At 40.0% G+C, this 19,817-nt stretch overlaps 1 protein-coding gene across 1 annotated transcript; it reads right to left on the bottom strand.

Annotated features, from left to right (window-relative positions):
• Nucleotides 1-8,991: 8,991 nt before the first annotated feature.
• LOC104626988 (probable phospholipid-transporting ATPase VB) lies at nt 8,992-18,964 on the bottom strand. Its single transcript, XM_010295057.1, has 8 exons — nt 18,610-18,964; nt 17,337-17,413; nt 16,669-16,794; nt 15,120-15,320; nt 13,307-13,387; nt 13,092-13,196; nt 12,451-12,638; nt 8,992-9,484 (listed from the first exon to the last, which is right to left on the bottom strand). Exons 1-8 carry the CDS (start codon nt 18,962-18,964, stop codon nt 8,992-8,994), a joined length of 1,626 nt encoding a protein of 541 aa, XP_010293359.1.
• Between the last annotated feature and the right edge of the window lie 853 nt (nt 18,965-19,817).

Genomic DNA, 19,817 nt, shown 5'->3' with positions numbered 1-19,817 from the left:
CAGCATGGTTGCCTTCTCACACGAGAGCTGCCCGCGGCCAGATCCCCGTGGGGGACGTCAGCTGGCAGGGCAGCCTCGCCTTGGGTGTCTTGGCGTATTCATCTGTTTTGTTTTTTATTTACAAATGCTGTTGCAGAGGCTATTGGCTATTAAACCATCCGTTGCACAGTTAGGTCGAGAAAAATACGCACTTCCTAAAGTCTGATTTCCTTCTGTTTTAGCAGCACGTTACCCATTTCGCTACGGGCACCTGCATCTTTCTGACCCTGGAACCTCTGCGCCGGTGGGAGCGCGTCCCTAGGGGCTGGCTCAGGAAAGCCTGGGCAGCCAGCGAGTGACTTCTGAGCCTCAGGATGCTAATTACAAAATGCCCTTGAGTCAGCTCCAAGTCAGGTAACAAAACAAAAGGCGCCGCAAGGCCTGGAGGGGGATGGATGTTCAGTAAATAAGACCTGTAAGACCCTTCTGTTGGTGACAGGCAGACAGTTTCAATATACAGAGCTTAAGTCTTAATGAAACTTGTTTAGAACCACTTATGTACAGTTTCTTTTTCAGAAACACAGGTGCATTGTTCACTTTCCTCTTCCCAAGTATCTGGTTATTTAGCAGAGCCAAACTATTACCGGCTTAACAAAGAAAGAACTATACACAAGCGAATAGCAGTATTTTAAAAATAAACTCTCTGTTTTACCTTTTGTGAGCTGAATCTTTTCGATGCTGACAGACAATTGATTAGAGCTTCATAAACACTATTAAGCAGACAAAATATTTCTTGAATGTGAGCATTTAGGTGATTCTGAATAATTTCTATCCCTTATAAACCTTTAAAAGGCTTTTTATTAGTCACTGAACAGCATAGTTAACAAATTGCAAAACAGAGGTATGCCCGTAAACCATTGACTTCGACTATCTGCTTTTTATCAAACACAGCTAATTTGCACTTTAACCTATTTCCTTCCTTTTTTTTTAGGTGACTGTAACTTTCCAGTGTAAGAATAAAACATTATTATACGTAACAAATAAAGCATATCTAAGGACATACTTTCAACTAAATAGTTTTCAAACTTTTGATGTTTGTGGTCATTATCATGAAGGTTAATGACGATAGGAATAATAGCAAGCAATAGATACTGCAGCTCTTATAATAAAAGAGAAACAAAATGGATATGAAGCTTTAATGTACTGACATTTGTATGCATCTATAATCCTAGTATTTGACTAGCTCTGCAAATTCTGCTTTGCTTCAAGATTTCTGTATATTTATACATATACCAAAAGCGTTGTATGGAAAGCTGATGTTTTGAGAATGGACTGATCTCTCATTAATTCTGCATCATGATAAGAGTTTTGCCATAACCCACATGACTGCTTTAAATATATGTTTCTATTTCAGTTGATACAGAAAAAAAATATCTATTTCTATATACTAGGGCTGACACAGAGATCCAGAACATCTCGACTGTAGTGAAAGTGATGAAGACAATTTAATAGAAAAAATGGGAAAATATCAAATACTTGCCCATTTCTTAGTATATGCAGGACCTGTCTCTGTGCCATAGAATGCAGTAGAGGCTTTGCCATTGAGCCCGGAGGAGTGGACGTCGGGGTGGTGGGGCACCCCCTCCAGCACAGCACCATCCCTCCTTTCGCAAGAGAATTCTACTGCCTCTTCCAGCCTGCCCCTCAAGTCTAGTATGTGCTAACAACATTGCTCTAATAAATTAGTGATTACTGATCCAAATATATAAACGTAGGTCCCCTCAGCAGAAACCAAGCATGAAGTTCTAAAAAAAAAATTTCTGTATTTTCAAATGCTGTGATAAAAAATCCAGTTTCAGAAACACATAATAAATACAAACCAGAGAGAGCTCTTAAAGATGGGCTATAGCCGATTTCCCGGTACAACTTGTCTTTTAGATTCTCTGGTTGCTAAGATACTAGCAGTATTCGCTTTCACTGTCTTTGGGATTTGAAGACTCATATTCCCTTACGCCTTGTGTAAGTCTCCTCCATGTATTGCATCCATGCCCTTACCTGTACCTTTCCTTTCAGAAAGAGCAGTTGGAGAGTGTAGGTGAGATTCTCCACACATATAAAGCGACGGACCTCCAGTTGCTCCAGCGGAACACTCCTACCTTACAACCACTTACAATCTGGCCTGGTAAATGCAACTGCTTGATTTAGAAATAACGGTTCGGAGGTTGTGTCATACCAGGTAATGTAGACTTTCTATAAGTGCAAATGATGTCACTGTCCTAAAAGATGCTGGAATCATTTTATATGAGGGTTCTGATTTTCAAAGTTAACTTTCAAATTCTATGCTCAACTACCTGATCGACTCAATCAAAACAATTTTGATGTCTAAATGGTATTTTAGTGCTCTACCATCAGCCTTGAACCATCACGAAGCCTCCAGGCTGGGGAAGTTATCATCAGGATTTTATAAATGACGATGTCCATTTCCAGGAGAACTGGAGATGGAGTGATTTGAAAGAAACTCATTCTTTAAAGTTCATCACTCTCACTAAGCGTGATTAAACACTATATAATTTAACATTATTTGCTGATAGAAAATCAAAGCATTTGCCCCCAGCATGCTGACATTTACAGCAGTGGAGAACATTTGCACATTTTATGCTTATAATAACAGATGAGGTATGAAATGGATTCTGATAATGCTTTGAACACCATGGAAGTCTTGTCATTTATCACAGCGTATGAGCTTGCTCTGGATCCCTACCATTATTGTGATGTATTTCTCTACAGTAGAAGTAAAGAAAAGCTTTATTTTGATGATGGATAGTGGATGAATCTCCAAAAATCTAGTAAGCAGGTTCTCTTCAAGCAAGGTCCTCTCTAGTGCTAATCTCATCTCTTGCAGGTTTGGTTTTCATTTTTTTTTTCTTGTTGTGGGGTGGTGGGTTTTTTTTGTTGTTGATAAAGCTTGCGTAGACAAGTAGCTGATGTGGATTGTCTGTAACTCCTTACTGCAGAGAGATCAGATTCTTTCTTGAGATGCTTTACTGTCTTACATTTCTGTGAAGCTATGATATATCACAAATAACCAGTTACGTGGAGTAATCTCAGGAAACTGCAAACCAGTCTAAATTTTCAATGAATGCAAGTCAAATGCACATGTGGTGCCAGAATATTCCTTTTAAGTAAGTTGCCTTCCAAATCAGTATTAGGATTTGAAATATTTATTTGGTGTGTGCTTGGACTCCTTAATTGAAAGGTGCTGGAGAGTTAGATTCCTTTGGGCTGTAAATTTTAGCTTTTGGGTTTTTTTCATCTGAGAACTAGTAGCTGCAACCACAGTTCTGGCTCTTTGATGTCTCTGGACTGTATTCCCTCCTTACTGTGAAATTGATGATTATGAAAAGGAGCAAAGGATCTTAAGAACAGATTCCCATAATTTATATACATTAAAAATTTTTGAGAAATTGTATCTGAATCTTTACAGCATTACCTTCTTTTGAAACAAGATTAAAAGCAAAATAATTTTAGTCTACTACAAGCGTGAGGCATCACTCCACGCTTAACTGAGAACATATACGGATGCATACTTGTTTTACTCATAAAACATGTTAGATAGATAGACACTTCAAGCCTCCAGTGACCTCTGAACAATACTTGAAAGTATTGTTTGGAAATCTCCAGAAGGTCCCGGACATATTCATGTTCCTCCTTTGTCATTATGGTTCACTACCGATCTTGGTACTACTTAGTCCCTCTCCCGCTCTGTCCCATGTACACAGTAACAGAACGAAGAGTCTGCTCTCCTCTTCGAAACCTGATTTAGATCGTGACATTACTAGCCACAAGCTGCCTAATCATTGTGAAAGAGGAACCATTCAGATCGAGCATATACAGATGTTTGTTCTTCCTGGCAAAAGTCCTTGAAGTATTAACAAAACAAGATGGGCTCTAATAAAATTTCAGTTGAATTCAGCTGATTTTAAATGACCTCTATTGACCTGCCTGCAGCATACCGATTTACATTTCTGCTTTTTTGTATAAAATCAGTAAATGTACATGAGTTCCCTAACTGATCTGGTTGAGGTTAAACAGAATGATGTTAGTACAATAAGGAGGAATACTGGCATAAAAAAGGAAGGCCCCAGCTATGTTTGGACTCATCTTCCAATGTATTGGCTACTTATTTAAAATATTTTTAGTCTTTGGGAATAATACATTATTTGCATTTGAGGTTCTTTGGACTCTCACCATGTCATGCAAAGAACGATGTTCAGGAAGACTAAAGTATCTGCTGACCCACTGGAATAGCCCATGGTGCCGAACGCACAGCAGCCATTAAACCAATGCATTCAGCTTTGGAGCCCAGCTTTGCTTTCTGGCTGGCTTCAACAAACCCTTACAGGGACTGCAGGCAAAATGGAGAGCAAGAGCTAAACAACTGTAAGTATAACTGAGGGTTTCTTGTCAGGGTTGTCTGAAGCAGTTGAAGAGATTATCTGTTGTGTCACCTTCATGATGAGGGCAATAAACTATGGCACAGAAATAGCCCCCAGGGCTGGTAACCATGATCTATTAACTGCTCCCCCCATAATCCCATGAAGACCTTGACTCTGCTTTGTGGGGCTGAATCGATGGCAACAACAAAGTAACATCAAATGACTTGGTTTCTGTGACGTCAAGGTCAAAACTCCATTTCCACGGAGCCAAAATTTGACCTATTAGTTATAGCGATGATCATTTATAGAGCTCTGCTTGCCTGCTGAAGAACACAATAACCACCTGAGTTCTTTGGGCACTGACATGGAAAGAAACCTGCACAGTATACCGAGGTGAGAGTACACTTCAGTAGCTGCACTGGGGGTGGTAGATAAATAACCGCTGCCCTTCAACGCCTTCAGACAACAGACGGCTACCCCTCTGATATTTTTGGAAAAATAATGATTCAGACTCTGTTCACTCTCAGTCTTGTTTATATAGCTGAGAATAATCAGGTGTCATATTGAAGAGCTGGGCACCAAGTTCTGTTCACAGTTGTCTCATGTACTGATAATTGCAGCAAGTTCCAATCACCGGCAATGTCAAAAGTACTTCATAGATCTTCAGTGTTATTTGGTCAGCTCTCTGAATCCCACCCTCTGTGATCATTATCTTCAAGAGTCTCTTGTCTCCGGGTTTATATTTTTACTCATCAGTGCTGCTCACGAGTACCTAATCATGCCTCATCCTGCCTGCAGTCACCTTACCCCTAAAGCAAATAGCTCTGTACTTGCACACCACCTCAAACTGCAATCAAACAAATGAATTAAACATCGCAGCATCAGCCAACAAAGTGGCAAATTATACACAATTCATCCTTGGGAAAAGTGGTTTCTGTGGTAGAGCACGATGCACACCTATCTCTACATAGTTTAAAAGCTGGTTTTATGTTTCTGAGATACAGAAGAAAAGAGAACAAACTGGATTCTTCTCTCTATCCCACCTGAATAATTCTGGATTTTAGACTGTTATTTAGAACTGTTATTGCTGCTATCAAGCAGATGATCTGCTATAACTGTCAAAGACCACATCTCCAACTTGCTGTGCTAAGACAGACACAAAAGGTAGACATGTGTATGCATTTCCTGCACCTTGTATTAAAAAAAAAACCCCAAACAACTTGCCTCTGTTGAGAACATGACGAGTGGCTCTTCACTGACCATTGCAAGCAGCCTGGGATTGCATCTGTTACTCAGTTCCTGCTCACCTCCATGTGAGAGGCCACCTTCAGTTTGTCACATAGGTGACATAGCTCTGTATAGCTCAAAGAACTGTTGCACATGCAGTATCATTATTGCAATAATATCATAGACCAAAATAAAAAGTATGCAGTAATTTCACAAACCTCTATTAATTTTAATGTTTTTATAGTTCACGTCTATGAAATGTTGAATATTACCACAGGATCCGTTAAAAAGTGAGACACTAGTTCTGTTGTAAAGCGTTCACATTAGAACTCACGGAACATATATCTTGACAGTATTAATAAATATGTCCTGAAATCAAAACAAGATATCTTGGAAATCCAGTTAGGTCTAAACAACCCATTTAGTAAATAACACTTTTTCTCTTGTAAAGAAATTCGTCGGAGGGCTTGCTTTCTTACTATTGGCTTGCTTTCATTGGAAAAAACATAATTCTCTCTAGATCCTACTTCCCAAAGGGACTAATAGTCTCAGCTAATTTACTTCATGATCAAAGGGAAATGCCTGTTCACCATCTTTTTAACATGAGATAGTTCATGATCGCTTCTTACCGAGGAGCATAGAAAAGATCGCACTGTTTAGCCATGAATATAGGTCCTGAACTACGGCAGCATCTGCTTTGGAGGCAGGATGGTCGCATTGTCACCCAGGAGGAGGGTATCAGGGGAGAGCTTCATAAAGCTGCAGAAGCCAGGTCTTGCCTGATGCTGCCTTTTGTTTCTGGTGGTTTCAGCTTTCTCTCTCTTCAAGGATCAGGATCTTCAAGGATCTTCAAGGTGCTCTTCCTCTGTGTTGCAAACTCTCCAGGTAAATGAATCGATTGGACCGTTTTGTTATCATCTACCACACAACAGAAGTAACAGACTGTAGGTCTAGTTGTAGAATTATTTAAGGCAGCCGTGCAAATTTGGATTCTTTCTTTCAACTGAAGTAACTGTTTTTTGTTACAGCCTAGAAGCTACTTAGAGAGGGCCTGTCTTCCACTGCTTTCGTCCCCTGACGTAGCAGGGACTCCATCACTATAGAGCTTTTAGGGTTTTTTTGCTGGAGATCACAATCCTTCCTTCATTCCCCTTCTTAAGAGGACCCTCCCTGAATTATGTGCCATTTCTGAACCTAAGCCCAGCTGTCAGGGCAAAATGCATGGTATAACGGTTTTGCAGAAGCTGTGATGAGAAAACACAAAATTAGTTCATGGCTTTGAATTCAGGAACCTCTACAGGTCTTCCAGATTTGCTTAAACATGACCTGTCTGCCCCTTTTCCATATATGCTCAGTCCCCTTGCACATTCAGCTAAATTTGTTAGCTAGTTTTTATGATAAGCATTTCTATAGTGCTGCCTACTAGATCGAGCGGCCTCTAAAAACGTGTTTGCCACTCATGGATGAGAACAGAAAAAACACTCCTCTGCCTCTGTTTTTCTCCTCTCAACAACACACCAAATCACGACCATGTTATATTTATTACTATAAAAACACTTCACATTTTGTAAAAAAATGTATAAGAAATTGACATAATCTTTAAGTTAAGTTCAAAGGAAATGGAACATTTAATGTAAAAACATGGCTGCAAATCATAAAAACTTGATCTTAAGTTTTATCACCCAATGTCTATTCCCAGCTAGTGAGCAAACATTTGAGCAATCTCACACTCCATTAACAATAATCTCAGCTACGCTTAATTCTCTTAATTTGTACATCATGCAAAAAATCTCTTTCTGAATTGTTTTACAGCTGACAATTAATACTTCAGGTATTACAGGTCTATGTGTGCTCTTGCTCTGGCTACCAGAAATCCCAGTGGCATAAATGCTACTCAGTTATGCCTGAGTTGCTTTAAAGTAACACCTTGAAGACTCTAGTTACAGTAATTATTATAACAGACAGAAATTAAATTAGTGTTTGCTAAATAGGTTATTAAATAGACTTTACATATTGTGATAGGTAGCAAATAGCTAAAATAACATAACATGTATAAAAAAGGCTAAAAACCTACTTAAATCAAACCAGTGGTAGATTCACAAAAATACAGATAGCTTGAATTTAAAACATAGTTAATATTTCACCCCACACTGTGAAGAAAAACTTGGGAATGGTCTTACTAGTCAACATTTCTATAAGAAATACCGAAGTCACTTTTCATTGCATTGCAATAGGTAGTGATGATGGTGACATTTGATGGGTTTTTTTCCTGCATCTTGTTGCCCTGAGATACTAAAAAGAAAATGTATTATGCATATTCTGGTCATTCTACACCATGAACTTGCTGCAATGTGATTAGTGACCTTCATACATTGCTTGTCAAGATCTCCATTATTGAGATCTCTATCAACTCTAAATGTAACGAACTGTGGGGAGGAGCATGATTTATACTTAATTGAATACAGCAACACTGTATAATAATATAGGGAATGGAAGGAAGAAATGGAATTCCTAGATGAAAAAGCAGGGACAACTTTAGAATTCTAGAACATAAATTCTTGAATTTGACTTGTTACGTCTGTCTACGTTTGTAGGTATGAAGAAGTAGACTCCACTTATCCCCGAGTTATCCTGTCAGTTCTTGTAGTTCAGTATTTGCGTTCTTCTGCTTCATAAACTCATTTGTCCCGTTTTTAACAGTATCAAGTCAAATTGCCTGCATAAAAATACTGCTTACTGTTCAGGGGAAACAGACTACAGACCTCGTATTGTTATATGTATAAAAACCCAGAGCACTCTCTAGTCTCTTTCCAGTGCTGTTATTCTGCAAACACCTTTAGTACTAGGAGGTAACATTTTTTCCAGGCAGAACTGTAATTTTTAAATTAGTAAGGTCTTTTTAAGACTCTGATAGTGAAAGCCAGCGTGGAATGTGTTGCTCTGACTTGGCTTAATATAGAATGGATTCTCTTTCTATTACCTCAACAGCGTAGTAACATTGAAACATTACTAGTACAATTATTGCCTATTACTGTGAAAGAAAAATATTCCATGATGAAAGAAAGTAATTGTACATTTCTTAGTAACTGTGTGGTGCTCATCTAACATTCCCCTAATGAGACAAAACCAGGAAGATCAAGAAGTCCTGTAATGACAAACCCAAACTAAATACGCACTTAGGGTAAGTTGCATATTAGAGATGTTATTGCACTACTCCAGCAGGTTTGCAACTCCACACACCTCTCTCTCCTTTTGTAGTGAGCATCACGGTTAAGTAAAAATAGACTTTTTATTTTCTGTATGGTATCCTTCTCCACATGTGCTGTGGATCCCGTTTCTGAACGTTTCTTCAGAGTGTCACTGCACTCACAGATCGCCGATGGCTTCCGTGGTTAAAATTGTTAGCATTATCTTTAGTCAGTTTGCCACTGTCCTGTCCAGTTGTTACACTGCTGGGTACAAGGGGGTAATGGCCAGAGAAAGTTCCGGCTGAAAAGTCTGTAGCAGTAGATTCCTCCTCTGCCCACCTATTAAAGAAATAGTAGCCTTCTTCAGGTGTCCGTTTCCTGAGAGGATTCACTTCAGAGGCAGAAAGTCCCTGACTTTCTGTGTCGCCATGAGACACAGATGCTGCCGTCGGATGTAAAAACGGTGAGACACATAAGTGGCTGATGTTTTGCTCAAGGTCATCATTAGATGCAGGTGATGCTACAGTAGTTTGATTTCGTGATCTCAGTTTCTGGATTTCAAGATCCTGTTGCCCTTTAGGAAGCTTATCTAGCTGTTGTGCTTTCAGGGTCAGAGGTGCTCCAACGGTTCCTTGTAGAGCAAAAATAAAAAACCTGATGAAAGAGGAAGAGAATGGATTGTCTTACCAGTGGGATCCTTCCATAATCTGCATCACATAACACAAACACGGTTGCTAATTTTTTGTTGCTCTACAGGCATCTGGTAGACACCTTATAGCTGGCAGATGAAAGTTGATTCCTGAATCTTAATGCAACATGTAACTCTACACTTATCTTGACCTGTATAGAATCAACTGCATGTATATAAATGCTAAATAAATGATAATAGCAGCATTTGATTGCTGAACAATTCAAGAAAGATACACAGAAGCTCACCAAGAGATGCCGTATTTGAGGAGTTTGAGATTATATTTATACTGCTAAAATAGGCTGAAGAAGGGATCTTAATTTGGTAGATAAATTAAAACCAGAAATTTAAAAACCTCAGCTTGTTGGATTTGCTTAGGAAGCAGTAAAAAAAAAAGGTGTCCTACCTGCCCTTTGCAGGACCGAGAACTTAAATAACTATATATTATGTGCAATGAGAGAGCACACATCCTCTCTCCATGTCATGTCAGTTCTGTCTGAAAACCAAAGTCTCTTTCAAAGCATCTTTCTAATAGGATTTGACCTTTATGTACATGGCCTCAAGACATATTTTAAAATAAACATGGGGACTCTCTGAAATGGCATTAATAAAGCTGCCGTCTTCACATCCCACTGCTAAATGTATGCGTAAGTAAGTATAACAAGATTAAAAAGCTCAACATGCTAGACTAAGTACAGAAAGGGCTTTTAAGGCGATGGATTTCTCAGGCCTATCTGCTCAAGTAGGAGTGGGTAAACACATATTTGGTGTGCCTGTGCTCAGGCTGATCCATCCCACCGCACCTCAGGTCTGGGCGCTGTGCAGTTGCTAGCTACGGTTGGGCAGCTAAGAGCACAGCCACAGAGAGGCCAGGTCCGTCTGCGCAGAGCTGGTGTGGGTGATGTTGTCCTCTGCCTTTGCCCTCAAGGTGCCCCCTGTATCTTCTGTGCAAGTGGCAGCAGGACCAGACAGGAAGCCAGAGGAAGGGAAGAACTGTGTCTTCCATCCCATGAACTGCTGGCACTTGCTCCTGCCCTTCCCACAGCCCTGCAGGGTGCGAGACTCAGTTACCTGGTGGGCATCTGCAGGGCTTCCTGGCAGACCAGAGCCTGCCTTCTCCAGCTGGAGAGATATATCTGGCTCGTGTGTTGAAATCCTCCAAGAGACACAGCGCCTTCCCTTGCCAATGAACGAACGTGAAATTCAGATGCCTTTTTTCTTCTTGGACTCAAGGGTTTTAGTACCCAATGCTGTGCAGTTCGTGCCCCAAAACAAAGTTCAGAGGCAGTGTTGAGGTGCAGAGGCACTGCCAGACAGTGCTGCAGGAGAAGCCTGCACGCAGGCAGGGCACGGGCACCCCCCCAGAGTGCCTGCCGTGTCTCAGAAATGTCAGCTAGCACAGAAGGCAGTAGCAAAAGCAAGAACCGAGGAGAGCAAGGATTTTAACAAAACCTCTTAGAAAGAAATCAGAATCTTAAGGCTCCAGCTGGTTTCTGAAGGAGATAAAGAGCAGGCAGTGTGGCGAGATGAAACTTAAAATTAAGTGCATTTTAAGCCAGGGTGGTTTCACCACTGCTGTGATATGCTGACACAGCTAAGTTGTAGCAGAAATGGGGGCTGGATGTTCTATGAGCTGGGGACTTTGCAGAAAATTATCTGGGGTACCTATGTGAAGGATCAGCAGTTCTCCAACTTTGAAGATCTCAAGATACAAATCTTTAAGCTCAGTACCCTGCTGAGGCAGCAATGATCTCAACCTTGCTGAATTCCCAAGACGGAGATAGGAGTTCTCTGACCATGTCTTTGATGTAGCTCTCAGTAGAAAGCTCAGGGTCAAAAATCCACACTGTGGATGAGGGCTGATAGGAAAGCAAAAATCAGACAGGCGCAAAACAGACTGGAAGAGGATGCGCTGCCTAGAAGACATAAGACCTTACTGAACTATGTGTTGTTTATCCTGACCTCAAGTTATATACTCACAAGAGCATCTCAACTGAAATGGGGAAATAATAATAATAATCTGAAGAAAAGATACTATCTAGTCTTAAAGGTCCCTTTTTAGACAAAGTTAGGGCTCAGGTTCTACTGCCTTAAAGCACTTACAAAATCAGATACTAAAATTATTTTCCTGATTCTTGCAATACCAGTGTGCTGCACTACTTTATGAAAATTAGGATGAGGAGACTAGCTAGATTTTTTTTCATTGTCCATGCAGAAATAAAAATTTTAAGCAAGTGGTGCAACTCAGACAAAGTATATCTCCTTAAAGAATGATTAAGGTATTAAGCATCAAAAATAGTAAGGTTACCATACACATATATGGGAACAGAATAATTAAATTTTTCAAATCAGATTTTTTCAGCAGCCTATAGACGGAATTATCCCTCTCCAAATATTATTCAGCCTCAGTTAAAGCTATCTTTAACATACCTCATTTGTTGCACAGGATAAAACTAAGATTCTGGATGCAGAAAATTATTTGATATAGGAACAAGTTCTTGATTTTGGCTTAGTAATGCACTGTAATGTACTACAGAAACAGAATGTGACTTGTAACTCTCAAAGCATATAGGACTATTTCCAAGATTTACTTTCTAGTCTTGATTAGCTCAACAACATTGCATTTGTAACAGTGAACAATTAACGAACAGATTTGTACTGGTAAACTTTGAAGCACCCCAGAAAGAAATGTGGGAAAACAAAAGCAGTAGATATATAGTGACTTATCTAGGGTTATATAACTGAATAAATTAACGGTTCATGAGCTGTAAAGTTGAACCCAGTCATCTGACTTCCACACTGATCACCCGTCCCTGTGCAACACGTATGCCTGACATAGCTCATATCTGTACACATCACTACTGTTATTTCACTTAGATGCCTACAAATCCACAGAACGACAACTGAGAGGAAAACAGTGCATCATTCAAACCTTGGCAAGAGCGCGATGACCGGGGTGATGAGACACAATAAGTAGAAGGTGGGGTCTGAAAGCTGTTTCTCCATGGTCCAGTAGGGGTTGGCGGGAGGGTTGCAGACCACGCAGGTGGCATTGTAGAGCAGAGAGAAGATGAGGTAAAACACCACGCTGCAAATCATCGTTACCACATGGAACAGGGTCTGTAAGCAGAATTGCATGAAATGACAGTGACGCTTGTAAGACTCCGACTCTGGGTCTAAGACAGGAGGATACAAAGAAGGATTACAAAGAATATATCCAATAGGTCCATGCTACTGAAAAATGCGGCAGAAGAAATAGCTGGAAATTAACCTACAAAACAACAGTGGCAGAGAATACTGTTCTTTAAGATTTATGTCCTCAAATAATGATGTATAAATTATGTACTGTCCTGTCCAAAGGCATAGCAGAGGCAAACTCTGTCGCTGTGCACATGAAGATATTATCCTGAGGCTAATAATAAATTATGGCACATTGTGAAACCTCAGTGCATCTGTTACTTACTTTTTGTGACCCAGAATTCAGGTAAATGACCCTGAAAGGCAATGCCATGTCTACACAGTATGGTCTGTTCAAAAAAATAGTCATGTGAATAGGACAGGTCAAACACATACCCATGTTTTCATTTCTAGAGCCTGGTGCAAGAGAATGGTCAGGAGGGAGATGGTATTGATGGGGTTTCCAAAGGAAAACACATCTATGTCAGAGTCCTTGTATGTCTAGAAAACAGGCAGAGAGACTGTGATGAACCCTGACTATTCAAAAGTGATTTTTTCTATTTTTTAAGGAGGGTTAGGAGAATGAGAATATTAATGACCCCAGTACTTACCCAATAGGGGACAAAGAAGCAAATGAGGCTCTGATAGAAGGCATCCAACATTGTAATAATGAAAGTTGACAGCTTGTATATCTGCAGGAGTTTATAGATAACAGTCATTATGATGGGACACACATCTTTAGTCTGTCCTACAGACATAATTGCTGTCTGTTTTTCTTCCATTCAGACTATTGATTATAGCTAACTGGTCTCCCTTCATGAGTAAATGCCTCCTGAGCCATTGATTTAGACCAAAGGCTTGTCTCTGAATAGGCATTTTCTCTGTGTTAACTAAAGACAGACCTTAGGAAGATTAGCCAGTCAAGGAAGGGTCTTAAAAGCTGAATGTCATGAATGCCCCATCCCTCCCCAAAGGACCCCATTCCTCAAATTCTTTTAAAAAAAAAAGCTCTTCGTAGAGCTACAGAAAAATCCTTTCTGTCAAGGTTCCTTCCATGGAAACATTTATTTTCTGCCATTTTAATTTGACTACTTGTAATACCTAAACTTATCCAGTGACCTGTGGGGCCACAGCTCCCATGGAGTGGGATGCATTATTGGAGCGACAGAAGGCTGGGCTGCAATGACCTCTTCAAAATGGTAAAGGACATATATTTCGCATATATGTGAGGTCCAAGAGCTCCTAAGAAAAGGGATAGAAAGTCTTACAAAGAATCCTCAAATTCTGCACTCCCTTGCCTGGGTTCTTCAAAACATCACTAAACACGATGTGACCCACCAGTGTTCATCAGTGCTAAAAATCACAGTCCAGGCTAATAAAAGTAGGTATTAGGAGAAAAAGAAGGAAAGAGAAGAGTTCTTAATTACACTACAGTTTTGTGATTTAAAACTAAGGCCACATCAAATTTTGCTTGTTAACATTTTTATAATTTCCTATGAAAAATGTTAAGGCAATTTGGGAATAGGTGCTACTGCACTGTATGTATATGCCAGACCAGGAATGTATGTCTGTATATGTGTGCTCTTCGCAACCAGATCAGATTGGTTCTCTAAACCTGACAGGCGAACTGAGATAAAAACATAACATTTCAGACATATTTTCTGAGGGTTACCAATACTGAATGGTCAAAATAAAAGAAGTAAATGACATAGTTCATGCCTGGAACAGCCTAGACACCAATCTGTGGCAAAATTCTTTATGTATTAATGGGTGTATTTCTGAACCTGAGAGTAGAAAAAAAATGTCGGGTTATTTATTGATTTAAGGGTTTGCGTTTTCTTGTCACTTTTTGCTGTAATCTTTTTAACAAGCTTTTCTTCTTCAGCAGAATGAGACCGTTCAAAGAACCAAATCTGGGCAGAGTTTAATCAAGGACCAGCTAAACTATTTTACCCTCATTTGTTACATTTCTCATCCTGTTTTATTTATTTCTCCCTGTGCCTTCACTGAGAAATTTTCTATATATATTGTGTGTACATATATACATACACACACACATATTTGCTCCATCATCTCTTCAGATCAGAAACACCAAACACAGGGCTGATTCACTAGTACATCACTTCACTTACTATAGTGCAGCATGCTGGTACCAAACTGGATTGCTCCGTATATTCAACAGCAGAATAAACCTTCCAACTCTGACAAGCACCCAGCCTCACTTCCAGGAAGCAACTTCAATCATATGTTCCTTATCAGTTCTTCTGACAGCTACAATTATACCCCCTTTTAGTGGGCACCAGAAACCATAAATGGATCATTTGGTTCTAAGTAAGCCTGAAACTCTTCCCTCCCTCCTCTGAAAACCAAAAAACCCATGGTCCTGTGGCTTATCAAGCAGTTATTTTAGCAATCAAGACATACTTCGGAATTTTGTCCATGCTTGTACAACTCGGGCAAACCTAGAAGTGTTTCTGCAGAAACATCTCTATCCAGGACTCCAAAGAGAAGAGGAGGCATCGAGGTGAAGAAGAGATTGAAAAAAATCATCTGCCAGTAATCTATCATTGTGCTGCCTGAGAACCCACAGAAGAACTGGTACCAGAAGAGCAGGTTAACGTACGTCTGCGGAGAAGCAAATACGAACACAACATCCCGTTACAAGCTGAACTGTGGCTCCCCACATGTGCAGCAGCACATCCTTCATGCTGATGGGTTTTATTTCCTCTTTGGGTTTTGGGAGTTGTGAAGCTGCAGCTTTCCTGTGGCCTCTCCTTTACGTCCCCTTCCTTCCCTCACACTGTTCCCTACTGTTACAGCTGTTCTGGACCCTCAAGTTTACAACGCATAGATGGTCTATGTCTCTCATAGTTCCACCTACAAGGTTTATGTAGCACATTGGTTATTAGCAGAGTCTCCCGAGAATACATTATTTTGGTTAAAGGTACCATCAGTACCTGCACTTCATTCCGTGAAGCAGTAGATCTTAAGGGACTGCTGCACACCAATCCGCCGTGATATAGCTTTTTAAAAGCCATTAGGCTTCTTTAAGACAATATCAGAGAATAATTAAGTAAAACTGTTCACAACTCTAAGCACCAGATTTTAAAATCCTTTTACAAACTGGTTGTCCCTGCAGAATCAAAGGCCTCCTGCTCCCTAATGGCACTGGGGAGATAATAGAGCAGCAGCATCCCGGTCTGGAGGGCTATTTTGCATTGCAAATAAATAGCCTTTGAACTCTAAAAGCATGCCTAATCAAGAAAAAAAAAAGTTTCCACTTTCACTACAAATTTTAACACTGATAAGAAGTAATCCTTATTCAAAATTATAAAAAAAAATTGCTTTGAATTCTAGGTAAATAGTCTTTCATGCTCAGAGTGTGTTTCATGTCAAATGGACTTGTTTGCACAGTCTTGTAGGAACTGTATTACTATCAGGTTTTTCCACTTTACATTATTCTTCAATGCACAGCTCATTTGCATATACATTAAATTTTTAATAAAAATGCCAGCTATGACTGCATCATTACTTGCAAGTGGCTCCTATCAAATTAAATGCAAAAATTCAGAGGTTTCACAGGCAGCCAATTCTTAGTGCAGAGTCATCTTCTGTATTCTAGCACTAATAATCTGCTCTTCCTTATGCAAATTTTAGTTTGAGGCCTATGGGTATTATTAATAAAGTTTCTTGAACTACCATATTAAAGTTACTAATACTCAAGTCCTTTTTCCTTCTGGAATAATGGTATTTCAAAATCTATTTAGAACCCGTATTTTCCTCAATGCTTTATGCAGCACATTACTAAGAAGGAGGTAACACACTATAAACTTGCAAAGCGAAGAAACAGGAATTGTAGCTTCATAAAATGTAAGAGAGCATAACTTGCAAAAAAACCAAAACCAACCCCCACCCCCAGCCCTGGACTTAACCTTTGATAGGATGAAAACTTCCAGAATTTTAATAATCTTACCACATTTTTGTAGAAAAAATAAATCACCATCTTTGCCAGGCGAGCATAACACCAATGTCCATGGACAAGAAGAAGTTTTTTGAGATGCTTAAATCGGGATATTGCAAAGTCACTAGCCATCACAGCCTTGGGTAAAAAGAACAGAAGTTAATTTACAATATATCTTTTTCCTATCCAGTAGGACGAAATTTGAACATGGACGTTGAAATGATTTCCTACTGTTGAATATTGTAGAAAAAAACCCCAAACCAACCCTTGAGTAAAGAGTTGGAACTTTCTACCTCTGCAGAACTCTCCAACTTAGAAGAATGAGGAAGGGGATGTGTGGGAAAGAATTTGGAGCAGAAAACACTGAAAGAGAATCAACAAAACCTGGAAATGCTATAGCAGAGATGATTCAGAAACCAGATGCTAACCTAACACTGGACAGGCATCTGCTAATTTTCCAGTCTTATGAGCAAACACATGTTTGTCCATGCATGCTAATTGTTGGCTCAAAACACTCTTTTTTGGCTGGACTCATAATTATGAACTGCATATTAGTTTATGACAGTAATGATGCCAACTTCCATCTTTAATATCACACTCGAGAGTACAGGGCTGCTATGAAACTTCTTAAGCAGCAAGAGACCACGTGACAAAAGAGGAAAGGAAAATTGAAGGGATACCTGCATGCCTTCTTGGCCAGATATTCCAATTCCAACATCAGCTGCTTGAATCATACTTACATCATTTGCACCGTCACCTAGAATGGGAAGACAGGAGGGAACAATAACGGTGTAAGAAAAGGTGCTTAATACAAAATGCCTATATCAGAAAAAGAAAAAAAAGCCCAGCTATGCTGGTAAGCAAAGGCTATTCTGTACTACCATGTATCTTAATTAGGGTAACTGATACTCAGCATCAAGCAGTCATGACCTCTAGGCTCTGATCTTGGGTGGAACATCCTCCTTCCCAGGAGACCTGGATCCACCAGGGCTAAGCCTGACGTCGGGACTGGCTGGGTGGTGGCATGGGCACCCTGACACCATCCAGAGCCACGTTGTTTTGTCTATTTCTGCTCGGTGAACGCCATATGCTCAGCAACACGTTTTGCAGCATCCTACTTCACTGTATTCTCCACATTATATGATAAATTTGATTGCAGTTGACAATGTAACAAGCCAATTTCAGGAGTTATTCTGCTCGTTGCCGCAATATGTTAAATACATAACCAAATTTCTATGGAAAGAACAGCCATAGTTGTTGCCTGCAATGTGGAGATTGTGAATTAGGTTAGCTGGTAGAGCAAAATAAATTAAGTGGAAGGCTGAAAGCTTGTATTTTGAACTCCAAGGCAAAGCAAGACATTTTAAAAAACATCAGACTCTTCCTTTTTTGTTTGGTCCACGGAGGTGTATTTTTTAGTTTTAAGTCATAAAAATCAATTCTGCAGGGATTTGAGTGGGATCACTTACCAAAAGTGGAGCAGGAAACTCAAAGCATTTCACATTATTTAGAGGTAAAAAGCAAATGAGTCAGCGCTTAATACCACTCTGGGGATAAATCTGTTTTCACCAGCTGAGAAAATCTGACAGGAAAAGGGCTTTATGAAAAGACAAAACAGTAACTACTATCGACCGCTTTCCATGCCCAAAGCAAGAGCATTCTGGAGGGAATATGTACATATGTTTGTACTAGCCTGCATGAAAGGGACTGCTGGGGGATTCTGAATTTGGAGTGCCTTCATGTTGTTTAAATGGGGGCCAGATTTGCTCAGTGAAAGTTGAAGAAGGACTTTCATATGGGTTTTGATCAGGAAAGACTATTCGATGCTATTTTCCCACCGTATCTATCTGAGGCACGCAAAATAGGTCATACAATATATTCCATAGATTTCCGTAATTCATAAAGCAAGAACCTGCTCCCCTCCTTCTGCTGCGAGATTCAAAATGGAGGTACCTATCGACAGGGTCATCACTTTAAGCTGCCTCCGGACAAGCTTGACCACCATACTCTTCTGAAGAGGGGTGGAACGGCAGCAGAGCACCGAGCGACAGTGCTTTGCCAGCGCCAGGAACTTCTCCTCCAGACCCCCCTGGAAGATAACGTTCAGCGTCCGTCCATCAATCACCAGCCCAAACTCAGGACTGGGGGCCTCAGAGGCTGAGAAGGATGTTGGGATAACGCCAAAAAATTTCCTCTGTGGATTTTCAACCTCATAATTCTTCTTCACCTCTTCCAAGGTTAAATTCAAGAGAGATTCACAAGTTTCCTGTGAGAAAACAGAAGTGGTTCTAGAAATAGTTATCTCCATCTCCCTTCACAGCACAGCACCTTACAAAATGTATGTTTGCGTAATCATGCCAGTGGGTTTAAGACTATCAGAGAAACTTAGGGAAAACTAAGAAACACACCAATTCATCAGACTGGAGATTATTTCAATGACATCATCAAATCCTTCAGGGAAAACACTGTGCATCTTCTCAACTAGATAACTGTAGTAAGAAATTATTTTAAAGAAAAGAAAATAATCTTCACATCAGGGAGACATACTTGGATTTGCATCGCTGAGAGTACAGAAATTTTAAAAAATCCTTTTTTTCCTAAAGGAGATTAAAAAAATCTAGTTCTGATGTGAGATACTGCAGCATTTGCCTCCCTCAGAAATAAACTGCAGTAGAGAAAGAAGAGGTTCAGGTTTCAAAATTACCCAGTAACTTCAACAGTTTGGCCTTTTCCAGGTCACAAATCAGGTGCGTGTCAGAGATACGGAGAGCAATAAAGCTGCGTATTGCCCAGCACTGTGCCTCAAACATCAGCCAAGTCTTTCCCTCTTAGCAAATTTGCCTCATTTTGCATCCGAAAGGGGACTTCAGTGCAAACAACTGGAACTGCCTTAGTATCAAATACAGATTTAAGGACACTTTACCTCTCCTATACAGATCTCCTAAATTGGCACACCACTATCAGAGAAAACCCAGAATGAGCTAAAATTTATATTCCTGCCTGTTAATACTAAACGTCCTCCTTCTGTGGCATGGCACTGAATACCTGAGGAGCTAATCACTCCCTTTTCTACCTTTTCTGTCAGCTTTATTGAGTGATGATTCAGTTCTAAATGTTATTTTCACTTTATGTTGCATAAGGTACGTGTGTAGGATGTTTGC

This window comes from Phaethon lepturus, unplaced genomic scaffold, assembly GCF_000687285.1.
Source record: "Phaethon lepturus isolate BGI_N335 unplaced genomic scaffold, ASM68728v1 scaffold53330, whole genome shotgun sequence".
Lineage (NCBI taxonomy): Eukaryota > Metazoa > Chordata > Aves > Phaethontiformes > Phaethontidae > Phaethon > Phaethon lepturus.
This window is presented reverse-complemented; position numbering and strand designations above follow the sequence as displayed.